General features: G+C 41.3%; 2 protein-coding genes across 7 annotated transcripts in view; both read left to right on the plus strand.

Moving 5' to 3' along the window:
- LOC125880644 (stonustoxin subunit beta-like) overlaps nt 1–24416 on the plus strand; it is a 242658-nt gene extending 218242 nt beyond the window's left edge. The window contains exons 8-10 of the mRNA XM_049563299.1: nt 20076–20172; nt 22279–23742; nt 23860–24416. Coding sequence (XP_049419256.1) covers nt 20085–20172; nt 22279–23742; nt 23860–24416 — 2109 coding nt within the window. The 5' untranslated portion in view covers nt 20076–20084. The remainder of the gene's footprint in view (nt 1–20075; nt 20173–22278; nt 23743–23859) is intronic.
- The window catches only part of LOC125880642 (neoverrucotoxin subunit alpha-like), a 244586-nt gene that overhangs the window by 188857 nt on the left and 29536 nt on the right, over nt 1–26193 (plus strand). The window lies entirely within an intron of this gene.

Raw genomic sequence — 26193 nt, forward strand, 5'->3', positions numbered from 1 at the left:
AGAGTAGAGCAGAGTCGAGTAGATTATAGAGTAGAGCAGAGCAGAGTAGTGCAAAGTAGAGCAGAGTAGAACAGAGCAGAGTATAGTATAATAGAGCAAAGTACAGTGTAGTAGAGCAGAACATAGCAGAGTAGAGCAGAATAGAGTAGATTAGAGCAGAGTAGAGCAGAGCCAAGCAGATTATAGAGTAGAGTAGTGCAGAGTCGAGTAGATTATAGAGTAGAGCAGAGTATAGTAGAGTAGAGCAGAGCAGAATGGAGTAGAGCAGAGCAGAGCAGAGTATTGCAAAGTAGAGCAGAGTAGAACAGACCAGAGTAAAGCAAAGTAGAGCAGAGCAGAACAGAGTATAGAGTATAGCAGAGCAGAGTAGAGCAGAATAGAGTAGAACAGAGTAGAGTAGAGCAGAGTAGTGCAAAGTAGAGCAGAGTAGAACAGAGCAGAGTATAGTATAATAGAGCAAAGTACAGTGTAGTAGAGCAGAACATAGCAGAGTAGAGCAGAATAGAGTAGATTAGAGCAGAGTAGAGCAGAGCCAAGCAGATTATAGAGTAGAGTAGTGCAGAGTCGAGTAGATTATAGAGTAGAGCAGAGTATAGTAGAGTAGAGCAGAGCAGAATGGAGTAGAGCAGAGCAGAGCAGAGTATTGCAAAGTAGAGCAGAGTAGAACAGACCAGAGTAAAGCAAAGTAGAGCAGAGCAGAACAGAGTATAGAGTATAGCAGAGCAGAGTAGAGCAGAATAGAGTAGAGTAGAGTAGAACAGAGTAGAGTAGAGCAGAGTAGTGCAAAGTAGAGCAGAGTAGAACAGAGCAGAGTATAGTAGAGCAAAGTAGAGTATAGTAGAGTAGAGCAGAACATAGCAGAGTAGAGCAGAATAGAGTAGAGTAGAACAGAGTAAAGTAGAGTAGAGCAGAGTAGTGCAAAGTAGAGCAGAGTAGAACAGAGCAGAGTATAGTATAGTAGAGTAGAGCAAAGCAAAGCAGAGTATAGTAGAGTAGAGCAGAACATAGCAGAGTAGAGCAGAATAGAGTAGACCAGGGTAGAGTAGAGCAGAGCAGAGAAGAGCAAGACTTTGGACCACAAAATAATGGGGTTTAACTACTGACCATTCCATTTTGTCACTACCGAAATGATCATGTCACTGCTGAAACTTTACCATAGGTTTCAGAATTGACTGTCTCAGTAGTGACAATCCTAGATATTTTTCAGGATAACTAAAGAATGCTAGCAGTCACATGGCTAACAAGCACATGTTTGAAGAGTTGTTCACACATAAATACATAATATTTTGCATAAACCCCCCAAATTTTTTATATAATTGAAGAGAACGTGTTCGATAGTGAAAGTTTTAAAAGTTACACACTGATTTTCAGACTTTGGAAGACATTTATTTAAAAAATGATGGGAGTCAGCGACTTAGTGTTTCTTAAAGTTTCTTAATTTAAAAATGAATCCCACAATATATTTAAATCCTTCCACTTGTGTTTAAACTTAATCACAAAGATGTTTCAAATTACACTTTTGAAAAAAATATGAAAAATGTTTTAAGCGTTATTTACATGAATTGAATTTTAGAGGTCAGGGTTGGGGTCAGTTTAACCGGTGACACAGTATTATCAAGGTCCCAGTTTAGTATCCACGCTCTGTCATGGCGCAACGGGCCGGTAAAGGATGTCAAAACACCGCACCAACACCGAGGCCTAGCTCACTCCCTGTGCCCTCAACCTCAAGCAAGAAAGGAGAGCGGGTTGCCGAGGCCCCTACCGGGGCACTTGCAGAAGATTTTAAAAGTGAGCTCCTTGCGCACTGACTTTGTTTCCATAATGAAAACGGAAATCAGAGCGGTGTTGGAGAGCGAAATGGCCTTAATCAGAGCCGATGTTCATGCAATGAGAACTAAGTTTGAGGACTTCAAAACGACCATGAACACGGAATTATCCACTCTGCACAACACTGTGGGAGAAGCCGAGCGCGGCGTGTCTGCCTGCTCTGACGATGTTAAGGCGCTGAAACGGGAGGTGAAACGGCTGGGAACCCTGACTGACTCTTTACAAGATAAGTGTGAAAATCTTGAATCACAATCCAGGAGAAATAATATTAGGATCGTGGGGGTACCGGAGGGCCCTAATAGCTGCTCCACAACTACGGTTGCAGATCTGCTGCAGACAGCGCTCAACCTGGATGACACGCCGCTGATTGACCGGTTCCACAGATCACTGCAGCCGGTACCAAAGCCGGGGCAGCGCCGGAGGACCATTGTAGCGCGCCTTCACTACTACAATGACTGTGCCAATATACTACGTCTTGCCAGGGAGAAGCAGAGGATTAAAGTGAAGGACATGACCATTTCAGTTTTCCCCAACTACACCACGCGGGTGGCCAAGCCCAGTCCTATGTCACACAGGCCATCACCCCACATGCTGCTCAAAGGTTCAAGCAGCAGTCATTGATGTAAGGGTTAGTCAATGACATGACATGCATATTTTTGTGTACAAGTCCATTATTTTTAAAAACATAAATTAATCTATTCATCTATTCACATCTATCACTTTATTCTATAAAACCTATTTATTTTCATACATTTTTCAGTAAATTCAAGTCAAGTCAGTTTATTTATATAGCACATTTAAAAACAACAGATGTTGACCAAAGTGCTTCACATAACACAGAAATTATCAATCAAAAAACAACAAAACAAAGCAAAAGTCATAAATAAGAAGATATAATAAATTAGTAAAGAGCGATTGGACAACCAACAAATAAAACATAGAATCGAATAAACACAAGAGCCTATCTACACGATAATAATTAAAAGGCTAAAGAAAAAAGGTGAGTCTTCAGACGTGCTTTGAAGACTTCGATGAACGGGGAAGTTCTAATATTTAGTGGCAAACTATTCCACAATTTTGGGCCGACAACTGAAAATGCACGATCACCTTTGGTTTTTAACTTGGTGTGTGGAATGAGGAGCAGTGATTGGTCAGCAGATCTAAGGGGTCTGGAAGTGGAATAGGGGATGACCATATCAGAAATGTACCCTGGTGACAGTCCATGTAGTGCTTTAAAAACAAATAAAAGGATCTTAAAATCAATTCTGTACTTCACTGGTAACCAGTGAAGAGAGGCCATTACAGGGGAGATATGGTCTCTCTTCCTGGTACCAGTGAGGAGTCTTGCTGCTACATTTTGAATCAGCTGCAGGCGTGAAAGTGTTGACTGACTGAGTCCAGTATAAAGGGAATTGCAGTAATCGATGCGAGAGGAAATAAACACATGGAGTAGGGTCTCTAAGTCTTTGGCGGCCAGTATTGATTTAACTTTTGCTATTGATCTTAAGTGTAGAAGGCAGTGCTAACAACTGAGTTTATTTGTTTGTTGAATTTTAAACCAGAATCAAAGATGACACCAAGATTTCTTGCATGGGATTTTACATTTTCTGACAAAAGCCCGAGGGCATCAATTATTGACGTGGGGCAGTTTGCAGGGCCGAAGATTAAGATTTCTGTTTTATTTTGGTTCAGCTGGAGGAAGCTTTTTTCCATCCAGGTTTTTACATCCTCAATGCAATTTAAAAGGGATGAGACACTGTATGGATCACAGAGTTTCAGAGGGAGGTAAAGCTGGGTGTCATCAGCGTAGGAGTGATAAGAAATGTTATGTTTTTTAAAAATATACCCCAGAGGCAACATGTACAACGAAAATAAAATAGGGCCTAATATAGATCCTTGAGGTACTCCACAGGAGATTGGATCAGAAGACGACAACACACTTTCAATTTTGACCGAGGCTGATCTGTCCTGAAGGAAGGAGGCAAACCATTGAAGGGCCTGGCCTTGAATGCCAACAACATGCTTAAGGCGATCCAGGAGGATCGAGTGATCAACTGTATCGAATGCTGCCGACAGATCTAACAGAATTAAAACAGTAATTTCCTGAATCTAAAATCAACAACAAATCATTTGTCACCCTCAGGAGAGCAGATTCTATGCTGTGATGTTTCTAAAATCCTGACTGAAATTTATCGAGTGTGTTTGATTGATCCAGAAAGTTGATAAGTTGCGAAAAAACTACTTTTTCAAGGATTTTGGATAAGAAGGAGAGCTTTGAAATTGGACGGTAATTATTAAGAACAGATGGATCTAAGTTGGGTTTTTTGATCAGAGGGTGAATGACAGCATGTTTAAAACAATTTGGTACACAGCCATTGATCAAAGAGCTATTTATCATCGTTAAAATACTGGGCCCAGTGGTGTCCAGGACTTCCTTAAAAAGACGTGAAGGTAAAATGTCTGAGGTGAGGGAGAAGTGCTACGGTTCATGTTTGAGACTATCTGTGTCAAAGAGGAGAGAGAAACTGGTACAAAATTGTTGAGAAATGAGGAACATGAGCCTAATTCTGATGGATTGAAGGAGGGTGGTGAGATCTGAGATCGTATATTATCAATTTTGCTAATAAAGAATTTTAGGAAATTTTCACAGGTATCCGGTGTTGTTTCATGATATTCTGTGACTACAGGGTTAAGAACGGTGTTTATTGTAGTAAATAAAACTTTTGGTCTATTGGCATGTTTGAGAATGATGTTAGAAAAATATTTAGTTCTCTCTGCTTTGGCACAGTGTTGATAATTTGCCAGACAGTCTCTCAGATGTTGGTAAGACACTTGGAGCTTATCTTTTTTCCATTTACGCTCTGCTCTTCTACAATCCTGCCTAGCTGCATGAGTCGTGGAGTTTAGCCAGGGCTGACTTTTAATCTTTGCTTTCCTGATTTTGTGAGGGGCAATTGAATCAAGAATATTTGTGCAAATGAAGTTGAAACGTGTGACCAATTCTTCTGTTTCCAGACCAGCAGGGGGAGCTATACTGACAGCAGAGGAGAAAGCATCTGAGAACTGTTTGGCAGTGAGAGGGGTAATAGACCTGGAATAGTTCCCTGGCCGATTGGGTTTTGGACTTTGGGAGGGAAGAGAGGTGGAAAACATAATGGGCCAGTGATCAGATAAACTAATGTTATTTATCTGAATACTGGGAACCAGGACACCAAGAGTTAAAATAAGGTCAAGAGTGTGGCCGTGTATATGAGTAGGACCCATGACTGACTGAGTAAGATTGAAAGAGTCTATTAAATGTGTAAAATCCCGACCAAGTGAGTTAGATGAACAACAGATATGAATATTAAATTCACCTAAAATTAAGAGGTTATCAGATTTAGTAACCATAGCAGATAAAACACTTGGAGAATTCATCAATAAAAGCCTTGTTGAATTTAGGGGGTCGGTATATAAGTGCACACAGTACTGGAATAAACTGTTCAATCTTAAACAGCAGTGATTCGAAGCTTGTGTATTCATCAGTTGACATGGGTTTACAGGTAAAAATATCACCAAAAACCACAGCCAGGCCCCCACCATGGCCAGTCAGCCGTGGTGAGTTAAAGTGATAGTTCAGGTTTTTGTACATGAAGTTGTGTGAAACGCGGCCCTTCTGTAGCTCTGATGTGACGGTGTCACTACTGTCAACAAGCCTCCTGCTTTGAGAAATCGCCCGTAGCTTACCGGAGAAAAAGTAGTTCTGAAGATATACAGGGGACACGTAACCAAAAGGTTTTAAGCTACACAAAAGTATGAATGTGTTTTGTTAGACTATTTCAACAATTTTAAAACATCCCCGCATTACATCAGACCTTGCTATCAACTGAGACTATTTTCTGGCCAGTATCACTCCGCCGTGCAGGCCCGCAAGACAGCACGGCAACAGAAATCAATCAGACAGTTCATCACCACGCTGTGCAGGTGCGCAGGATAGCAACGGCTAACAAAAACTTCACCGGCTGTTTCCAACAGAGAACCAGCAGGCTATTATTAGTGAGGAAAAGATGTACTAGCCCTATATATACCTACATACCTACTACAGCGTGAACACCGGCTCAGGCTCACGACACACCCTCGTCAGCTGCTGCTGGAATTGGGAGCACCATTTTGGTATTCCTCTGTTTACCTACAGCAGCTGACGAGGGTGTGTTGTGAGCCTGAGCTGGTGTTCACACTGTAGTATAGGGCTAGTACATCTTTTTCCTCACTAATAATAGCCTACTGGTTCTCTGTTGGAAACAGCCGGTGAAGTTTTCGTTAGCCGTTGCTATCCTGCGCTCCTGCACGACGTGGTGATGAACTGTCTGATTGATTTCTGTTGCCGTGTTGTCTTGCGGGCCTGCACGGCGGAGTGATACTGGCCAGAAAATAGTCCCAATTGATAGCAAGGTCTGACGTAATGCGGGGATGTTTTAAAATTGTTGAAACAGTCTAACAAAACACATGCATACTTTTTTGTAGCTTAAAACCTTTTGGTTACGTGTCCCCTGTACATCTTCAGAACTACTTTTTCTCCGGTAAGCTACAGGCAATTTCTCAGAGCAGGAGGCTTGTTGAGAGTAGTGACACCGTCACATCAGAGCTACAGATGGTCGGCGTTTCACACAACTTCATGTCCAAAAACCTGAACTATCACTTTAAGAAGGTTGTATTTTGGGGGACATAACTCAGAAAAGGAGCTGAGTTCACCAGGTCTTTGCCAAGTTTCAGTAAGAAATAAAAAGTCTAAGTTATGGGTTAAAATAAAATCATTGAAAATGAATGACTTGTTTGTGAGTGACCTGACATTTAAAAGGGCCATTTTTGCAAGACGTGGTGTCTGGAGAGTATGCAGAATAGTTTCCCTATAACTAGATGAAATATGGATAAGATTAGACAATTATATTCTTTTATGTTATGGCTTCTCAAACCTCTAAGATGTCAGGTGGGGCAACTGTCCGAGCAAGTGAGCAGACTAAGAAAACTATTAAAAATGTTATTTTAATAATGATAAATTCAAAATAAAATATTCTGGCATTATTTTATGTTTGAAGTCTTTTGGATAATGTTTTTTTTCTAATATCAATAGTTTTAAAGCTGTTAAAATGACTGCAAAACTTTTGTCCAGTGATTTACATTTCCTAAATGTCAAGGTGGTGCAACCATAAACATTGGACTTTTATTTTGAAGTGAAGAGACAATAGCTGTAATCAGGATGTTGCATCAGCCAGGAGACCCCAAGTGACCTTGGGACAAAGCTAAAAGGTTTGTAGATCTCTGTCAACTACTGATAAAAATAACTACTTTCAACTCATATGTAGGCTGGTACGCTTCCCATGTCAGGTGGTACAACCAATGTAAAACTATAAAAATGTTATTTTATCATAAAACTCTTTATTTTTTAAAAAAGCGGTCTGTTTGAACTTCATGACAAGGGTAGAAGCTAATGCTAGCATCCAAACAGAAGCCTGTTTAATTTGAGATTAGTTGCAATAGTCAGGTGGTGCAACCAGTTAGTCAGGTGGCAGAACTGCAAGGAATGTCACTATATAATGCTATTCAAAGCTCTAAGATTATCCATGACACTTCTAAAATGTTTATTAGTTTTAAATTTAAAGATATTACACACTTTAAAACATTTCACATGATAATTTGTACATTTTAGATGCCACTATCAACTAAAGAAAAATCAGCATGGCACAGGGCGCGCATTAACAATGATCCAGCTGCAAGGGAAGCATATCTTGCAAAAAGAAAAGAGAGGTAATACATCTAGACACAACACAACAGTTCATTTTACAGTTACTATAATTGTATTAGAACTTTCAGATTCTTAAATGGGAATTTGTCAGTTTATTAGTTCTTGTGTTTTATAGTTACCAGAAGAAGAAAAAAGAGGGGGAAATTGTGAAGCCCCCTATCAGCCAACTGTCTAAGCAAGAAAAGGAAAAAATGAGGCAACAGTGGAGGCAAGATCAGAGAAAGCACAGGGACAGGGAAAGGGCCATGGAGGAAATCTTGAATTTTACACCAGAGTCAATAGAACCCCCAGCAGAGCTTGAACCTAACCCTCCCAACAAGGATGAACCTAACCTTGAACCTAACCTTCCCAACAAGGATGATATTGTCAGTGTAGATACACCTAAGGCATCTTCAACACCACAAAGAAAAGCATGCAGTACATGGGAAAGAGAGAAAGCAAAGTTGCGCAGGAAAATGCAAAAAAATGAAACGAGAAGTGGAAGCTGCCAAAAGAGAGTCTGAAAAGTTAAGAAAACAAATAGAAAGATTAAAGAAAATGAAGCCTGAAAAGCAAAAGGCTAAATCTACTGAAGGAAACAGATCAAGTCCAGTGGCCATCCAGAGAAAAGAAAGAGTTGTAGACTTCCTCTGTCGAGGTGAGAACAGTCGCTTACTGCCAGGGAGAAAGGACACAGTCACAAAAAACAAAAAGAAAAAACAGAGACGTGTATTAGTTAAACCCCTCTACAGCTACAGGCTCACAGGCTGTCTAACGCAGCAGGGCTCCAGACTAACTTTTTCCACTAGGAGCACCAGTGCTCCTCACTGAAAATTTTAGGAACACCAGCACAAAATTTAGGAGCACTATCTATATCAACACAACATATTCATAATTTTGTCTATATTAACTGCATTACTGATAATTTAGCAATAAACACAGACAATTTACAGTAAAAGCAATGTACTGCTTTAGTTCAAATGAAACAGTAATAAAGTGCAGTAGGCTATTGCTTAAGAAAACACCAAGTTGCAGTAATAGTCCGGGAGCCAGAGCCCGATTTTTAGGTGAACCTTGTTTTGTCGGGTGCAATTTTTTTCTTTGCTGTTTCTTGTAGCTTCATGCCCCAAATCACACAAAAACAGACTTATGATATTGTATGCTGAATACATAAATTAAATGCATCAAATTTACATTCTTTAATGTATTTTCATACGAGGGGTGATGGAAAATGTATTGCATTCCAAATGATTAACTCTTTCAAGCCAGGCCTGTGAAACAACTTTTGTAGCAGGAGTCATTAGCTATGACACAACTCAAATTTGCATTGTGTTGGATCATTTATTGATAATGGCAACAAAACATGAGCAACAGGAAAAGGGGTGCAGCTCTTCCCCCCACAAAATTGATCTAACTAAATCAAACAAGTGCATCCTCACCCAGTGTGTATGCACACACACTGCTTAAACAGTATGGAAAAACACATAACTAACATAACTTTGATAGTACACACTCAGTGGTGTAAAGAACTAATCTCTTGAAATGCTGACATCATAAAATCCAAACAGCACATCTTTGTACAGTAGTGAAAATAGAACATACATGTTGCAACGAATATACTCGACAAAATCTTTCCAAAAAGTGACATTAAAGGGGCAGCTCCAAAACAAATGTACAGTTACCAAACAATAATCTGCTGCCATCTGCAGCTATGCTGATTTCATATTGAAACAGAATGCTTGATCACTAGGGGAACAGTTGCCGTTGCGACTGACAATTATGCTATGAATATGAACAGTTCACAAGTTACAAATTACTCACTCCTATAGTTTTTTTGGAGCCTGCTTGCTTTTTGTAAACTTGTCTTCATTGGTGGACCTGAAATGAATCAGGGCTTGTGTTTTGTCTTGTGGCCCTGAAATGGAACAGAGATAACAGCATTACTTTCTTTTCTTTTGTATTTTTTTTTTTGGGCTACCTGTCAGGTATTCGTTAAGTTATTAGTTTAGTTTCATGTAGTATTGCAAGTATTATCACAATGAATGGTTAACATCCAGCAGAACTGGTGAGGCTATTTACACAGTCACACAAGTGTTATCTGGTGACTTTCATCCACGTTAACGTTTCACTCTTTGGGTTATAAATTGATATTCAACCAAATAACCTGTACCACAACAACCGATGTAACTTATTCAGCTGACAGTCACCAGATAATACGATCACTAACGTTAACCTGCAGCTGTAACGTTACCAGCTGCAGACTCTACAGCTACAGGAGATGACACCGTCCGGTCATCTTACAAAAATGTCGATGCAAACATTTCATGTATATTAAAACATCTTAACAACTACATTATCACTGAAAAAAATGACTTTTGTAACTGAATGACAGCATACTCGGTTATCAGAGAACCGGGGTTACGTGCAGGGGCAAGTGCCCGCGCCGGCTTCGTTAGCTAGCCAAAAGAATATGTGTGTTACGCTACAAAGAGGTCTATAGTCCATAAAATGATGTTAAACTAAGATAATGCAATGGTTATCATAATTTTAAAACAACTTTTATCGAGGAAAATACTCACATTGATAACTTACGCTTGTCGCCGCCATCTTGCATTGACTGAATCGTCTGTACTTGGCCGGCTTCGGCTGGGCTCGGCGGACGATACGCAAAGGATTCTTGGATAGCACTCACTACCAAGGGTGGTCCTGAAAAATCTTTGAAGTAAGGGCCATACAGCCCTTATTCTTGACCCTCAACTCAACACTCTGAGAATCGGGACAGCACTAGCACTTTGCGGGAGCGCGGATTTTTGAGACTGAGGGTTAAGATTGAGGGTTAAGATTGGAATTGGAATTGGGCCTTAGTCTCTATTTAAGAAAACTTAAATAGAGACTGATGACACATGTTACTGTTTGAAATGAAAATGCATTTTTTCAGCATATTTCACGTCATAAGATAAGATAAGATACACCTTTACTGATCCCACAATTGAGAAATTCCAGTGTTACAACAGTCAAGGGGAAAGAGTCAAATTAAAGATTTCAATATTTAAAAAACTGAAAAAACTAGGCATGCAGAAAAAATTACAAAAGATACAAGAAACAGCAATAAACAATAATAATAATAATTATGAGCAGTGGATAAAAAAAAGGAAAAAAAAGTGAGCAATGGATTAAAGTGAACATATTTAGTGCAAATGAATACTGAATGTGCAAATAATAACATAGGGGACAGCAATGCTTATAGTGGTGTCCATAAGTGTCCATAGTGTCCCTAAAGTGTCCATGGTGCAGTTTACTGTGAGCAGTGCTGGTTATGTAGCCTGACAGCAGCAGGAAGGACCTGCGATAGCGTTCCTTCACACACTTTGGGTGAAATCAGTCTATCGCTGAAGGAGCTCTCCAGAGCTTTTATCTCCTCCTGCAGAGGATGGGAGTCATTAGTCCTCAGAGATGACAGCTTGGCTGTCGTCCTCCTTTCTCCCACCACCTGCACAGAGTCCAGAGAGCATCCCAGGACAGAGCTGGCCTTCTTGATCAGCTTGTCCAGTCTCTTCCTATCTGCAGCCGAGATGCTGCTGCCCCAGCAGACCACTCCATAAAAGATGGCTGATGTCTTCAGGAGCGCCCCCTGCACTCCAAAAGACCTGAACTGCCTCAGCAGGTAGAGTCTGCTTTGGCCTTTCCTGTACAGTGCTGTTATGTGATTAGTCCAGTCCAGTTTATTGTTAAGATGAACACCCAGGTACTTACAAGGTGTCACCATCTTAATGTCCTTTCCCTGGATGTTCACCGGTGTTGGGGGGAGGAGTCTGCGCCTGCGGAAATCCACCACCAGCTCTTTGGTTTTACCCGCGTTGATCTGAAGGTGGTTCCTCAGGCACCAGTCCACAAAGTCCTGGTTCAGTTCTCTGTACTCCCTGTCGTCCCCATCTGTGATGAGGCCGACTATGGCAGTCATCAGAGTACTTCTGCAGATGACAGGTGGGGGTGTCGTGTGAAAAGTCTGCAGTGTAGAGGGTGAAGAGGAACGGTGCCAGCACCGTCCCCTGCGGGGCCCCCGTACTGCAGACAACCAAGTCCAATACACAATCCTGAGTCCTGACGTACTGCGGCCGGTCCGTGAGGTAGTCCAGGATCCAGGATGTGAGGTGATTAGCCACCCCTATGTGCTTCAGTTTGTCCCTCAGAAGCGTAGGCTGTATGGTGTTGAAAGCGCTGGAGAAATCAAAGAACATGATTCTCACAGAGCTTCCCGGCTTCTCCAGGTGAGAAAGAGCTCTATGCAGGAGGAAGATGACGGCGTCGTCCAACCCAGTGCCAGGCTGGTAGGCAAACTGCAGCGGGTCCATTGAAGGACCTACTGCAGGGCGGAGACGAGACAGGACCAGGCGCTCCAGAGTCTTCATGAGGTGCGATGTTAATGCCACCGGTCTGAAGCTGCTGAAGTCCTTGGGGTGCGGAGTCTTGGGTGGTATGCCTCCTTGGTGTTGGCATAAAATAAATCCAGTGTTTTATTGGCTCTGGTATGGCAGGAAACAAGGAAACATACTGGGTGAAGGTGGGCAGGGTGGTGGATGGACAGGCGTGGTTGAAGTCCCCAGAGATCAGAAGGAGGGCCTGAGGGTGCTGTGTCTGCAGCCTACTTGTAACAGAGTGGAGAATGTCACAAGCAGACTCAGCTTTAGCAGATGGGGGGACATACACTGCTACCATAATGACATGAGAAAACTCCCTGGGTAGATAATATGGTCTCATGCCAACAGCCAGCAGCTCAATGTCCCTGCAGCAATGCTGTTCCTTGATAGTGATGTGCCCAGAGTTACACCATCTATCATTCACAAACACAGCCAGCCCTCCTCCTTTCCTCTTGCCGCTGTCTGCTGTCCTGTCGTATTTCATGAGCTGACTGAGTACAGTTGGCCAGACGCTGCAGACAGTGGCCAGGTATTGGCCAAAAGCTATGCCTCCTTGCTTAGGCGTCTTGCTGGCCATCAGGTTGTTGCTAGGGGCCATGACACAGACAGCATCAGTGATCTGAGGAAGAACAGCATTTTCATCCCCAGTCCTGAGCTGGTCAGCACACGCCCCTGGAGTGGACATGACACCAAAGGTGTAGCAATCCTCTGGCATCAGCACAATCCCATCTGCAAGGGAGTGCAGATGGGATGCCCCTACAAGAAGAACAAGCTGGAACAAAAGACAGGATTTCTTTTAGGCTGAAAACACACAACTAAAACTTCTAATCATCAGTGAAATCTTTATGAATTGTACATACCGTCTTGCCTGGGACCTCAACTGGAATGACCAATTTATGCTGGCGCCCAGTGTGCTCAGAAATTGACCGTTTGTGCACTTTGTGGCACCACCCTGTGCCACAAGCTGTTGATGAACATAAAGTTTTGTTTTGGTTTTTTTTTTAAAAAAGGCGACCAAATTCAAAGTTCAAGCACTTCAACACAATATGTGATCTTTTCAAGACTATAAAAATACACAAAGTTAGAAGTTTAAGTCAGTCATACAGCAAGGATATACATGAAAAGTTGATTTAAAGAAGGCACGCCACATACATGCACCAGCATCACTGGAGGCCAACAGTCGCTCCGCCATCCTCCACTTAGCCACCTCAGAGCGACGGTAGGACTTGCTACGGGGCATTGAAAAGTAGAAAGACCCAGTTATGAAGCATATTAAAATCAAACTGATAATTTACTAATGATGTGACATTGACAGCAGCTGACCACACACACACACACACACACACAACTGATACACTTTTTTGATTGGCCAAACAGTTTCACGACCACACTACATTCTAACTTCTTCTTCAAATACTGTCTACTTGTGTTATTGGAACATGCTTTGTTAAACACAGTAGGCTATTTCACAGAGCATTGGACAAATGTAATTCATTTTCAGACATTAAACGTGAGATTATTTCAATTGGACATTCTCATTTCCTAGAGGACTCAGCTTAAGCATTAATGAGTGTTATACGCCAGTAATATGAAGTGATTTACGTGTTTTGTGGTTAATTATAACATGGATCTGTTCATCCCTGCATGCGGAGGCAAACAGGCAGATGAGCATGTTTCGTTTCCTGCTAGATTGAGTGCAACTCATTCATCCAAACTTTGCAAACATGGTCGGGATTTGTAGAGGACATATGTATGTTGTTCACTATAAAATGTGGTTACTATAAATAAATGCATCTCTGTGCAGAGAGGGAAATATGAAAAAATGCTCTGTTCGACACCCCTCTCCCCTAAGTTACAACACATCACTCTCTTGCCGAGTCAGAGAACAATGGCGGCTGACTACCCGCTAAGTTATGCTAGCTTACTAAGCTAAGCTAATGGCAAAACATTGCAATTTAATCACTGAATATTCCACAGTTTAAAAACAACCAGTGTGAGCTGACGCAACACCTAAAATACTGCACTCTCCTGCTGAGTCGAAGGATGCCTGGGGCTTCTTAAGTCCTACGCTAACTAGCCGCTTCGCTAACGAACGGCTATGCTAACGAACTTCTACGGTATCTTACTAAGTTGGGCTAGTGACAATACATTCCAACTGATATAATGTAGGTACACACAGTTTATATAGCATACAAACCCACATAAAATGTCAGAAGCACGAGCAACATTCACAAAATGACGATGCTACAAGCAAGCTCCTACCACTTACCGTAATGACTGCCACTCCTTTGGTTACTGTTGCTATGTCTTTCAAGCATTCACTGCCAGCCATGCTCTATGCATAAGAACTACAGAGTATGCAGCAATATAGCATCGGTTTCAAAGTAAATATCAGAAATTTCTTGGAAAACTGTTAGAAGATATCAGAGACAAGCAGTCAAAAGATAAGACTTGACTTGAGCATCTTAGTGATAAAGCCATCATCAATGGAGCTCTGATACTATGATTCACCATGACAACAGGGGGGAAAACTTCCGGGAAAAAATACGTAGCTACAGTCATAAAAAGAATCACTGACAGAGTTAATGCATAACTCTTATTAAATGTAACATCACTTTCTTTTCATATTAGCCTTTGAGAAAGTCATTAAATGTTGTTCAGTGTTCTTAATAATAATAATTGGGTGAAAATGAAATTTAAAAACAGACCCATGATTGCTCCTCACTTTGGTTTTATTCATATTCCACATATTAAACAAAGTAAAAGTTTAAGTAAGCTAAGTAAGCTATTTCAGCTTGAGTAGCTTTTACCACCAACAGATGCTGATTACCACACATCGAGTCTCCTGACATCCTGTTGAGTAGATGAACATGTGGAAAAAAGCACAGGTGGTGGTCACCTCCACCACGTCTAACAAAAGGCAGAGAAACTGGTCCTGAGTCAGGTCGCTGGATGACCAGAGCCTCAGGTCATCACTCACCCCCAGGTCCCCAGGGCCTAGAGGTTATTAATGTTACCTATAATGTTGCAGCAAATTAGAAACACAGACATGGAAAGGGAGTTGTTGACAAAACTAAAAAAATAAATGACTACTGATTGTTGTTTTTGTATCTGTAAAGTTTGTTAAATTACAAGGTGTGGAAATCACAAAATCGACATCAAAATGAAAAGTTTGAATCAAAATGGCCAACTTCCTGTTTGGAGTAGAGCATTGGTGGCAGAGACTTTTTTTGCATCTGGGCAACTTACACATATGTACACATTTTCATCTTCCTACTCACTATAATTGTCAGGGCAGTGTTTCCTGACTAGTCCAACAGGAAAACAGTTGTCACATATGACTGATTATAGCTCTACCTCCTCTTAGAGACTTAAACAATTGCTTTTTTTTATTTATCTACTAGGACTGCAGATAGGACAGAGGACAGTCTGCCACTTTTATTTGGAAACTGTTATTATTTCTTTTTATTTGCTGAACACCATATTCTATTATTCAGATTAAAGACCCCAAAAGATATTTCTGTGTCCTGTGCTAGTTTAATTTCGCCAGGCTACAACTGTTTTTGTAAATTGTGTGTGTGGTTGGATAATTATAAAGTAATAAATCATTTCAATTAAAAAAAATCTGTTGTGTTTTCAGTTACTGTATTATATCACAAATATCCTTTAATTTTATTGAATTGTAAATGTATATGAATGATCAGTGGAATATCCCGAAATGAAATCCCTGAGAAATTACCTTCGCTTCTATATATAAAAAACAAAAAACAATTTTACAGTAGGCTCTCGTTGTCTATTCTGGACACTATGATACTTGATATGATACTCACAGAGCCTCATGAAAAACTACTGTGTGTAAACACATCAAGTATGTATATTCAAGCACTAAAATCTAATTGATCACTATTTAAAATATGTAGTGTTGCTGTAGTGTTGTGACTACACATTTACTATACAAGCAAGTAGTAAAAACCTCTACTTCTTTATTTATTTGAGGAATTTCAGTCAGGATTTAGAGTGCATCATAGCACTGAGACAGCACTAGTTAAAATTACAAATGATCTTCTGATTGCTTCGGACAAAGGACTTGTCTCTGTACTTGTTTTATTAGATCTTAGTGCAGCGTTTGACACTATTGACCATCAAATTCTGCTGCAGAGACTGGATCACTTAATTGGCCTAAAAGGTTCTGCACTAAGCTGGTTTAAATCTTATTTATCTGATCGTTTTCAGTTTGTTGACGTTCATAATGAATCATCCTTACATACTAAAGTTTGTTTTGTAGTTCCGCAAGGTTCTGTGCTCGGACCAATCCTATTTACTCTATATATGCTTCCTTTAGGTAACATCATTAGAAATCACTCTATAAATTTCCATTGTTATGCGGATGATACTCAGTTGTATTTATCGATGAAGCCAGAAGAAAGTAATCAATTAACTAAACTCCATAACTGCCTTAAAGACATAAAAACTTGGATGAGTACCAATTTCCTGATGTTAAATTCAGACAAAACTGAAGTTATTGTTCTTGGCCCCAAACAACTCAGAGACTCTTTATCTGATGACATAGTTTCTCTAGATGGCATTGCTCTGGCCCCTGCCACTACCGTAAGAAACCTCGGAGTAACATTTGATCAAGATTTGTCTTTTAATTCTCATTTAAAACAAACCTCACGGACTGCATTTTTTCATCTGCGTAATATTGTGAAAATTAGGCCTATCCTGACCCGAAAGATGCAGAAAAATTGGTCCACGCTTTTGTTACCTCAAGGCTGGATTACTGTAACTCTCTATTATCAGGTAGCTCTAGTAAGTCCTTAAAAACTCTCCAGCTAATTCAGAATGCAGCAGCACGTGTACTAACAGGAACCAAGAAACGCGATCATATCTCTCCTGTTTTAGCTTCTCTGCACTGGCTCCCTGTAAAATCCAGAATTGAATTTAAAATCCTACTGTTAACTTATAAAGCTCTAAATGGTCAAGCTCCGTCATATCTTAGAGAGCTCATAGTGCCTTATTATCCCACCAGAACACTGCGCTCTGAGAACGCAGGGTTACTCGTGGTCCCTAAAGTCTCCAAAAGTAGATCAGGAGCCAGAGCCTTCAGCTATCAGGCTCCTCTCCTGTGGAATCATCTTCCTGTTACGGTCCGGGAGGCAGACACCGTCTCCACATTTAAGACTAGACTTAAGACTTTCCTCTTTGATAAAGCTTATAGTTAGGGCTAAAGTAAAGTAAAAAGTAAAGTAAAGTAAAGGTAAAGTTCCACTGATTGTCACACACCTGAGTGTGTGAAATTTGTTCTCCGCATTTGACCCATCCCCTGAGGGAGCGGTGAGCAGCAGCAGTGCCGCGCTCGGGAGTCATGTGGTGATCTAACCCCCCAATTCCAACCCCTGATGCTGAGTGCCAAGCAGGGAGGCAATGGGTCCCATTTTTATAGTCTTTGGTATGACCCAGCCGGGGATCAAACCCACGACCTCCCAGTCTCAGGACGGACACTCTACCACTAGGCTCCTGAGCTGGTTCAGGCCACTGAGCTGGCTCAGGTTTGCCCTGTACCAGCCCCTAGTTAGGCTGACTTAGGCCTAGTCTGCCGGAGGACCCCCCTATAATACACCGGGCACCTTCTCTCCTTCTCTCTCTCTCTCTCTCTCTCTCGTATTCTATTACTGCATCTAGCTAACTCGGCCATTCTGGATGTCACTAACTCGGCTTCTTCTCCGGAGCCTTTGTGCTCCACTGTCTCTCAGATTAACTCATATCACAGCGGTGCCTGGACAGCGTGACGTGTGTGGTTGTGCTGCTGCCGTGGTCCTGCCAGATGCCTCCTGCTGCTGCTGCCATCATTAGTCATTAGTCATACTTCTACTGTTATTATACACATATGACTATTGTCACACATGTATACTGCCAGATATTAATACATACTTTCAACATATTGTACCACAGTAACCAGAACTATAACTATAATATTATTACTTTCAACAATGTTGTTGTAAGCTACTGTCATGACCTGCATCTCTCTCTCTCTCTCTCTCTCTCTCTCTCTCTCTCTCTCTCTGTCTCATTGTGTCATGTGGATTACTGTTAATTTATCATGTTGATCTGTTCTGTATGACATCTATTGCACGACTGTCCGTCCTGGAAGAGGGATCCCTCCTCAGTTGCTCTTCCTGAGGTTTCTACTGTTTTTTTTTTTTCCCGTTAAAGGGTTTTTTGGGGAGTTTTTCCTGATCCGCTGTGAGGGTCATAAGGACAGAGGGATGTCGTATGCTGTAAAGCCCTGTGAGGCAAATTGTGATTTGTGATATTGGGCTTTATAAATAAAATTGATTGATTGATTGATAGATACTTGATCACTATGTAAAATATGTAGTGTTGCTGTAGTGTTGTAACTACACATTTACTATACAAGCAAGTAGTAAAATCTCTACATAATCACTATTTAAATGCCTGTGTAATGAAGCAGTAGTGTTTTAACAGCTCTTTCACTACTCTGCTTGGTTACTACTGTAAACACTACTGTTTTACTACAAAACTCTACTGGTGTGTCATGAGTAGTGTATAGACTACAAATTTACTACACAATTACTACAGGTGACTACACAGCCACTACTACACGAATAGGTTTTGTGTAGTATTTTAATAGCAGTTTTTCATGAGGGAAAGTGCGGTGAGGTTTGTGGACCGTTAACTGCCAGAAAGAGAGAAATGCGATCGGCTCGTTTCTCCTCTGACACGCTACATACCTGTGTGCCGCCATGGCTCGGCTGTTGAGGTACTTTTGGGCAGTCATGACAACAAGTTATTCACCTGGAGCCAGACTTCTCCGTCACCGGTAAGCCGTTATCATGCGCCGCCGTATTTGACAGGAATACGTCCTGTCTGTGTCTGTGACCCCAGTTCAACCCACAACCAGCAGGATTCGACGTTTCGTTTCTGCTGCTAGTTGAAATCTGTACTCGCACAGCGTGCTGAATGATTTATTTTGCCCGCACAAAACTATTTTTAGTCGCAAATGCGAGTGCGGTGACGGACAGAGTAAAATATCGCCACACTGCTGACATTTTACTCTGTCCGTCACCGCACACTGTTTGATTACATTATCAAGACACACCGCTATTATTCAGCCTTGCTTTTCACTTATTCCCCCGAATACCGGATGTGTTTTTTGCAATATTCGGCCGAATATATTCAGTGCATCCCTAAATAGGAGCCTTCCCCCACTCCCCACTCCCCTCACCGCTGCTCTCCTCACTACACTGTCTGTTGCGCTGTGCAAGTGCACAGATGTCTCAGAGCGGTGGTGGTGCATTTGCAGCAACAGCAGCAATAATTTAGCAGCGGCGGCACGCCACTGCTAAATAAATGTAGCGGAAACACTGGGTTACTTTAAAAGTGTTGATGATCAGCTGTCTGTTGGAGAGGTAGGAATTGAGCCAGGGGAGAGCAGTGCCGGTAATGTTAAGAGTTGTTTCAAGGCGGGAGAGAAGGATGGAATGGTTGATGGTGTCAAATGTTGCACTCAGGTCGAGTACTATGAGTATATTGAGCCAGTAGATAGGGAGGAGTTAATTATTGTTGTGATGAGCGGTGATAAAGTGGGAAGGCAGGCCTTGATAAGATGGGATGGGATAGGGTCCAGGGTGCAAGTGGCAGCTTTCATTCCCACCATGAGAACAGGTAAGTCTGTGAGGGAGATTGGGGTGAACTGAGAGAGAGATAGGCGGGTCAAAAAAGAGGTGTGAGTGGCTGTCTGTCTCTATGTGTCAGCCCTGTGATAGTCTGGTGACCTGTCCAGGGTGAACTCTGCCTCTCACCCAACGTTTGCTGGGATAGGCTAAGCGGTTACAGAAAATGAATGAATGAATGAACTCTGTAAAACTATCAGCATCAGACTGGTGTCTACAGAGAAATACTGCATTTCTAAGACTGTCGTTCTTTCTGTCTCTGATCTTTGTCGTCCTCTCTGGAGGACAGTTGACTCCGTGTTATAAACTCTCATCACGTATGACAGAAGGGTGTAAATTAAGTACTGAGTGCTGTGTGGTTACTTTTCCCTACAGGTTGGAGAAATGGCCTCAGACATGACAGTTGCTTCTCTGGGTCGACCCTTTGGCCTAGGAATGCTCTATGATGCTTGCAGAGATGCACTGATCCCAGGTCAGTCTTGACTTAGACTATATATTTACCTGTCACAGCTCTGCTTACAGGAACTTTGAAATCATTTCATGAAGCACAAACATAATGTTAACCTCTTTAACATTCGTACTCAATATAAAAAGAATTGGGAGATGCTTTGTAGTTCCATTTATCAGTTGATCTTTGGAAGACAGGATATTCATGTGGTATCAGTTCACATATCATCTTGCAATAAATAAAAACAATTGAGTCGTCTGTGTAGGTTGTGAGGGGCGTGGCCATTGCAAAATGAAATTTTTCAGCCTTTATTATAGCGCCCCCTTCTGGCTGGATGGCATCATGGGTATTTGCCAAAACATTTCTCAAGAAACTCATTGACCAGTCAACCGAGTGCAAGCAGCAGTGGTGGGCAGGGCGGAGGCCAGATCCAGAATTTCTCAATAAGGAAGAGGAAATAGAGCCCCCCTTTTCAGAGTTTTTTTTTTTTTTTGTGCACTTTTTATTGGAAAAAAACATGTTTGACAAAATATTAATCATAGGAGAGTATTTATTTTACATACTTTAAAGGAATACTTACACTACACAACAATCACTTGTAAATCAGTTAGTCACACTGTGTGACCTTGAATTCATGAAGAAAACCTTGTTTTTCTCACATGCCTCCATCGAAAACAGTGAACGTAGTGATTTATTAGTTAATTTGGATCAGTGTTGAACAAAAGCAGAACTAATTCAAGACATCCATTTACACAATCTCACACAACTCATACAGTGTAACCCAAATTTAATTTAACCAGTTTTATGCTCGGGACTTAACAAACAGGACAAAAAGTTAAAAGCAAGGCCGAATAATAGCGGCGTGTTTTGATAACGCAAACAGTGTGCTGTGACGGGCGGAGTGAATTGTCGGCAGTGTGGCGATCCGTCCGTCACCACACTCGCATTTGCGACTAAAAATAGTTTTGAGCGAGCAAAATAGGCTTAAATCATTCAGCACGCTGTGTGAGTACAGATTTCAACCAGCAGCAGAAACGAAAGGCGAATCCCATCGGTTGTGGGTTGAACGGGGGTCACAGACACAGACAGTAATGTATTCCTGTCAAATACGGCGGCCATCGCCATCACCCAGCGACGGAGAAGTCAGCTCCAATAATTTCCTCTTCTTGGCGTCATGACTGCCCAGAAGTACCTGAACAGCCGAGCCAGCCGAACACAGGTATGTGACGTGTCAGAGGAGAAACGAGCTGTTCACGGCCCACAAACCTCACCGCACTTTAGGGACTGTTCTTTACTTGTCAGGGGAGGAGGGTGGCTGGTTGATTCTTATTTTATTTATTTATTTTATTTTGATCCCCCCTATGTTCATCACTGATTGATGCTGTTTTTGAAGTATGAATAAGTCAGTAAGTAGTTTATTCCTTTGAAATATCATTGATGTATTATAGAAAAGTGATTTATCTTTTTATAAATGACAAAGGGCACATCTGCCTCATTTTCGCTGTGGTATCGTGATACTACTCAGAACCATGATATTTTCATTGGTATCGCACAGTGGGTCCCAATTTTGGTACCGTGACAACACTAATCTGGAGGGGGTTCATCTGCAAAAACTAATGAACAACTAAACAATGATATTCGGTATTCGGTACTCGGTATTCGGCCAAGCGTTTAATAATATTCGGCTTCGGCCACATATTTTCATTTCGGTGTATCCCTAAGGACTTCTAGCTAAAAAACTGAACTGATCTGTGCTCTCTTCAAAGCCTGACTCTAAAACCAAGGTTTTCTTTGTAGTGTTGATCCAGTCCTGAGCACACGACTGGGTAAGTGAGGTTGGGATTATTCTGCACGAGTTGTGGGACAGTTTGTAAACAGATGTTTTGATATTAGTTTTGTTGATGTTACATATGTTCCCTCAATCAATCAACAAATCAATATGTTTGCTGTTTTCTGTGGAGCCTTGTGAGAAAAACTAAATTTTCTTCACAAATTCAAGGTCACACAGCACAACTAAGTGATTTACAAATGTTCATTTTGCGGTTGAAGTATTTCTTTAAAATGTATGTATGTGGAGGGAAAGTATTTTTCTGATTTTAACGGATGACTGATATTTTTCACTTTCTACAGGTCTGACATTGTGGGATAAGAAAACTCTACAAGAGAACACAGCTGAAAGATCCGAACATAGCAGTGCATTTAATATTTCTGCATCTGACTCCATTGAAGACAAGTCCTCTCTGCTGGATGTTAGCGCTTCTCTGAAGCTCAGTTTCTGCAGTGGACTGATTGAAGTCAGAGGATCTGCCGAGTATCTGAATGATGAGAAGAAATTCAAGAATCAGAGCAGAGTGACGTGTCAGTACAAAGCCAACACCAACTTCAAAGAGTTGTCATTGATTAACATCATGACCATGGACACCAAACAGACAGATGTCATTAAGAAGAGCGGCGCAACACATGTGGTCACCGGGATCCTGTACGGGGCAAATGCTTTCTTTGTGTTTGATAGTGAGAAGTTAGAAGCCAGCAAGGTTCAGAACGTCCAGGGCAGCATGGAAGCTGTGATAAAGAAGATCCCCACATTTAGTATTGAGGGAAGAGCTGAAATAAAGCTGAGTGATGAAGAAAAAGACCTGACCAAGAAATTCTCCTGCAAATTCTTCGGAGACTTCATTCTTAAAAGCAACCCTGCGACATTTAAAGACGCGGTGAAGGTCTACGTTCAACTTCCACAGCTACTGAGAGAAAAAGGAGAGAATGCTGTTTCACTGATGGTCTGGCTGATGCCACTGACGAATCTGGACACTAAAGCTGCTGAGTTGTCAAGAGATATCAGCAACACACTAGTGTGGAGGGTGCAGGATGCTCTGGAAGATTTAAGAGAAACAGGAATCAGATGCAATGATTCTCTGGAAGACAGAGTGGTAGAAAATTTCCCGGTCATTCGAGAAGAATTAAGCCAGTTCCAAAAATTGTGCAGTGACTTTGCAACTAACCTCCGACAGACCTTGGCGAAGATACTTCCCTCCATCCGTGATGGTGAAGCAGAGGAGAGCTCAGTAGAAGAACTCTTTGAAGACCGAGACAAGTCGCCATTCAGTCGTGAAAAACTGAGCAAGTGGCTGGATGACAAAGAGAGAGAAATCAACGTCATCAGATCCTGTGTAGATATCATGGAGGGAATAAAGACTGTCCGAAATCAGTCAGAGCTGGACAGAGAGGTTCTTGCTTCAGACGTAGCGAATGCTCTGTGCTTTGTTTTCACCTCCATGGAAAGAGGTGATACCTACCTGGATCAGATGGCCACCTACTTAAAGTCATCTACATTGGGAAGTACCAATGAAGAGCCATGGTACTTCTCAGACGAGATTTTCAGCAACATGAGAAAAAAAGCCAAAGAAATCCGTGACCTTGCCAAAGCACAGAAGAACAACAACAGGTTGCGTATTCTCATAGCAACCATAGCAAATGAGAAATACAAAGGGGCAACCATCTATCATTACAAGGAGGGCAATCTGGCCAGTGAAGACTTTACAAAGCTTGACCCCCCTGATGTGGAGGCCATCACTGACAGAGAAGATTTGATCTGGTGTAAGTCTTTTTTTCATGCTTTTATTTTAAGGCCTTAAATATGCTGTACTAATAACTGTCTTCCAGAAACCTGTTTGACCTTCAGGATGACTAAATTTAATTTGGTCTCTCCTTCAGATGCCACTGATCTCACCCTGGACCCAAACACTGCAAACCGGTACCTCACTCTGTCTGAGGGAGACAAGAAGGCAACATGTGGAAAACTGCAGTCATACCCTGATCACCCAGAGAGGTTCGATGTACATCCTCAGGTGTTGTGCAAAGAGAGCTTAACTGGCCGCCATTACTGGGAGGTAGAGTGGAGTACTGGCTCCACAGAATGGGTTTATATTGCTGTTATATACAAGGGAATTGAAAGAAAAGCTGAAAGTTTAGACAGCCAGTTTGGATTTAATACCATGTCGTGGGCTGTTGACCAGTACCGCGATTCACCTAATCACCTTGTGAAGGCATATCATAATGGTTTGCAGTGGGAAACTGCTTTTCCCTCTGATGGCTGCGACAAAGTCGGGGTGTATCTGGACTGGCCTGCTGGCACTCTGTCCTACTACAGAGTCTCATCTAACACTCTGCGTCACCTCTACACCTTTCGCACCAAATTCACTGAGCCTGTTTACCCAGGCTTCTGGGCTGCAAAAGACTCCAACTTTGCGTACCTGTGTCCAGTTCAGTAGAAGCCATGACAAACACTTGTTAGATTGCTGGTCTGTCAGTAGGGACACAGGTTCATATTCAAAGTTTAAGGGGCAACCTAACATCCTATTTTAGCCTATACATCCCTCAAAAATCAAAAAAATGCATTCAAACCCAGAGGGACCAGGAAAATCGATGATGTCATAAAGTGACTTTAAACGTCATTTTCTATTCTTCAGTTAATGTTGATTCGATGCACAGCCTTCTTCTCAAACAGCTCCGTGCTTCACTTTCAGTTTTGCTTGGTACATCACACAATATGTTTTAATTGTTTTCATTTCTATTGTAATTCCTGATACTTAAAGATACAGAGCTTATATTGAATCACAGTTACTTTGTGAACACAAATATGTTGTAGAAACTCACAGCTCATGTAAAAGGAAAATGATTGACTTGTTTTGTTGAATTTATCATGTTGATTATGTTGGGACATAAGGTAGATAACACACCTGTTCTTTGATTTAGGATTTGTTCCTTTTCTTCTTAATGCCTAATATTTAAAGGGTTATCTTTTCTGGTTTGTGTTTTTCTGAGTCTTTACTTTAACCCTGACCTCAGGTTCGGTTTAAGACTTTACTGTTTGATGAGAGAGTTGCTGTTAACTCCATTTTGTTAGATGATAAGTACATTGCTGGTGTTTTTAAAGCTGTAGAAATCTGATTTGTCACGTGTTAGTTCATGTTGACTCAATGCACAGCCTTCTTCTTACACTGTTTTGTTGCTTCACAGCTTCACAATCAGTTTAAACTTTAGTTGCTTGGTAGGTCACAGATATTTTTTGTTGTAACTTTATAATCTAACTCTTGGCACATAGATAGAGCCTTTATTGATACTCAGTTGCTTTGTCTCTTGAAATATAAACTCATAGCTCATGTGTAAAAATTGCAGATCTTGTTTTGTTGGAGAGAGTCTCTGTTAACATCATTTAGTTGCAAACATTTCTGATGTGATGTCAGATTCCTGTAACACTGCAACACCTGTTGGATATGTTCACTGTCTTCTGAAGCAGAATATTCAATAAAGTGGAGACCTGACTTCACCACTGTGTGCTACTTTGTGTTTTCCTGCAGATTACAAAAGGTGACTTTACCAAAGGTTGTAAGCTTCATCATTTCTGACACATCAGCATCTTTGAATGCAAAGAACTCAACGAGAGAACAAGAACCTTTAGAGAACATTATTCCGTCTTCACAGTATCATAAGGACACACTGTGTTCCACTCTGAACATCGACGCTAGTTAGCCCAGCTTGCTAATGTTAGCACTGATTCTCACAGAGTGCTTTTTGTTCATGTTATCTCAACACCAGCTGAGTCAACGGCATCTTCTGAACACACAATGTTGTGTTCTTCACACATTATGCATGTTTCCCATGGGATCAGATGCCACACAGGACAAACTTTTGTCAGACGTTCTTGTAGCTTTAATTTCATTGTTAACAAAATTACAGCAGGTCAAACGTCCTTTTAGAGAACAGCTCATGCACTTTCCACAGTTTGTTGCAGTTTTTAAAACCAAAATCATCAAAAACAAATCAATCAAATCAATCAAAAATCATGAAAAAGGATCAAGACCTTTCAAAGTGTATTACATCAGACAGATAATCATTCATTAACGTCCAAATCTCTGCTGGTCCCAATCTTCTCTGGCAATTCTGTCGCCCCCTTTTGGTCAGTGGCAGAAAAATTGTGGGGACATGCGTCAATGGCTGAATTGAAAATATTCACCTAGTTTAGTGATGTTTGGACAAACTGTCATT

Source organism: Epinephelus fuscoguttatus, linkage group LG20 (genome assembly GCF_011397635.1).
Source record: "Epinephelus fuscoguttatus linkage group LG20, E.fuscoguttatus.final_Chr_v1".
In the NCBI taxonomy this organism is placed as follows: domain Eukaryota; kingdom Metazoa; phylum Chordata; class Actinopteri; order Perciformes; family Serranidae; genus Epinephelus; species Epinephelus fuscoguttatus.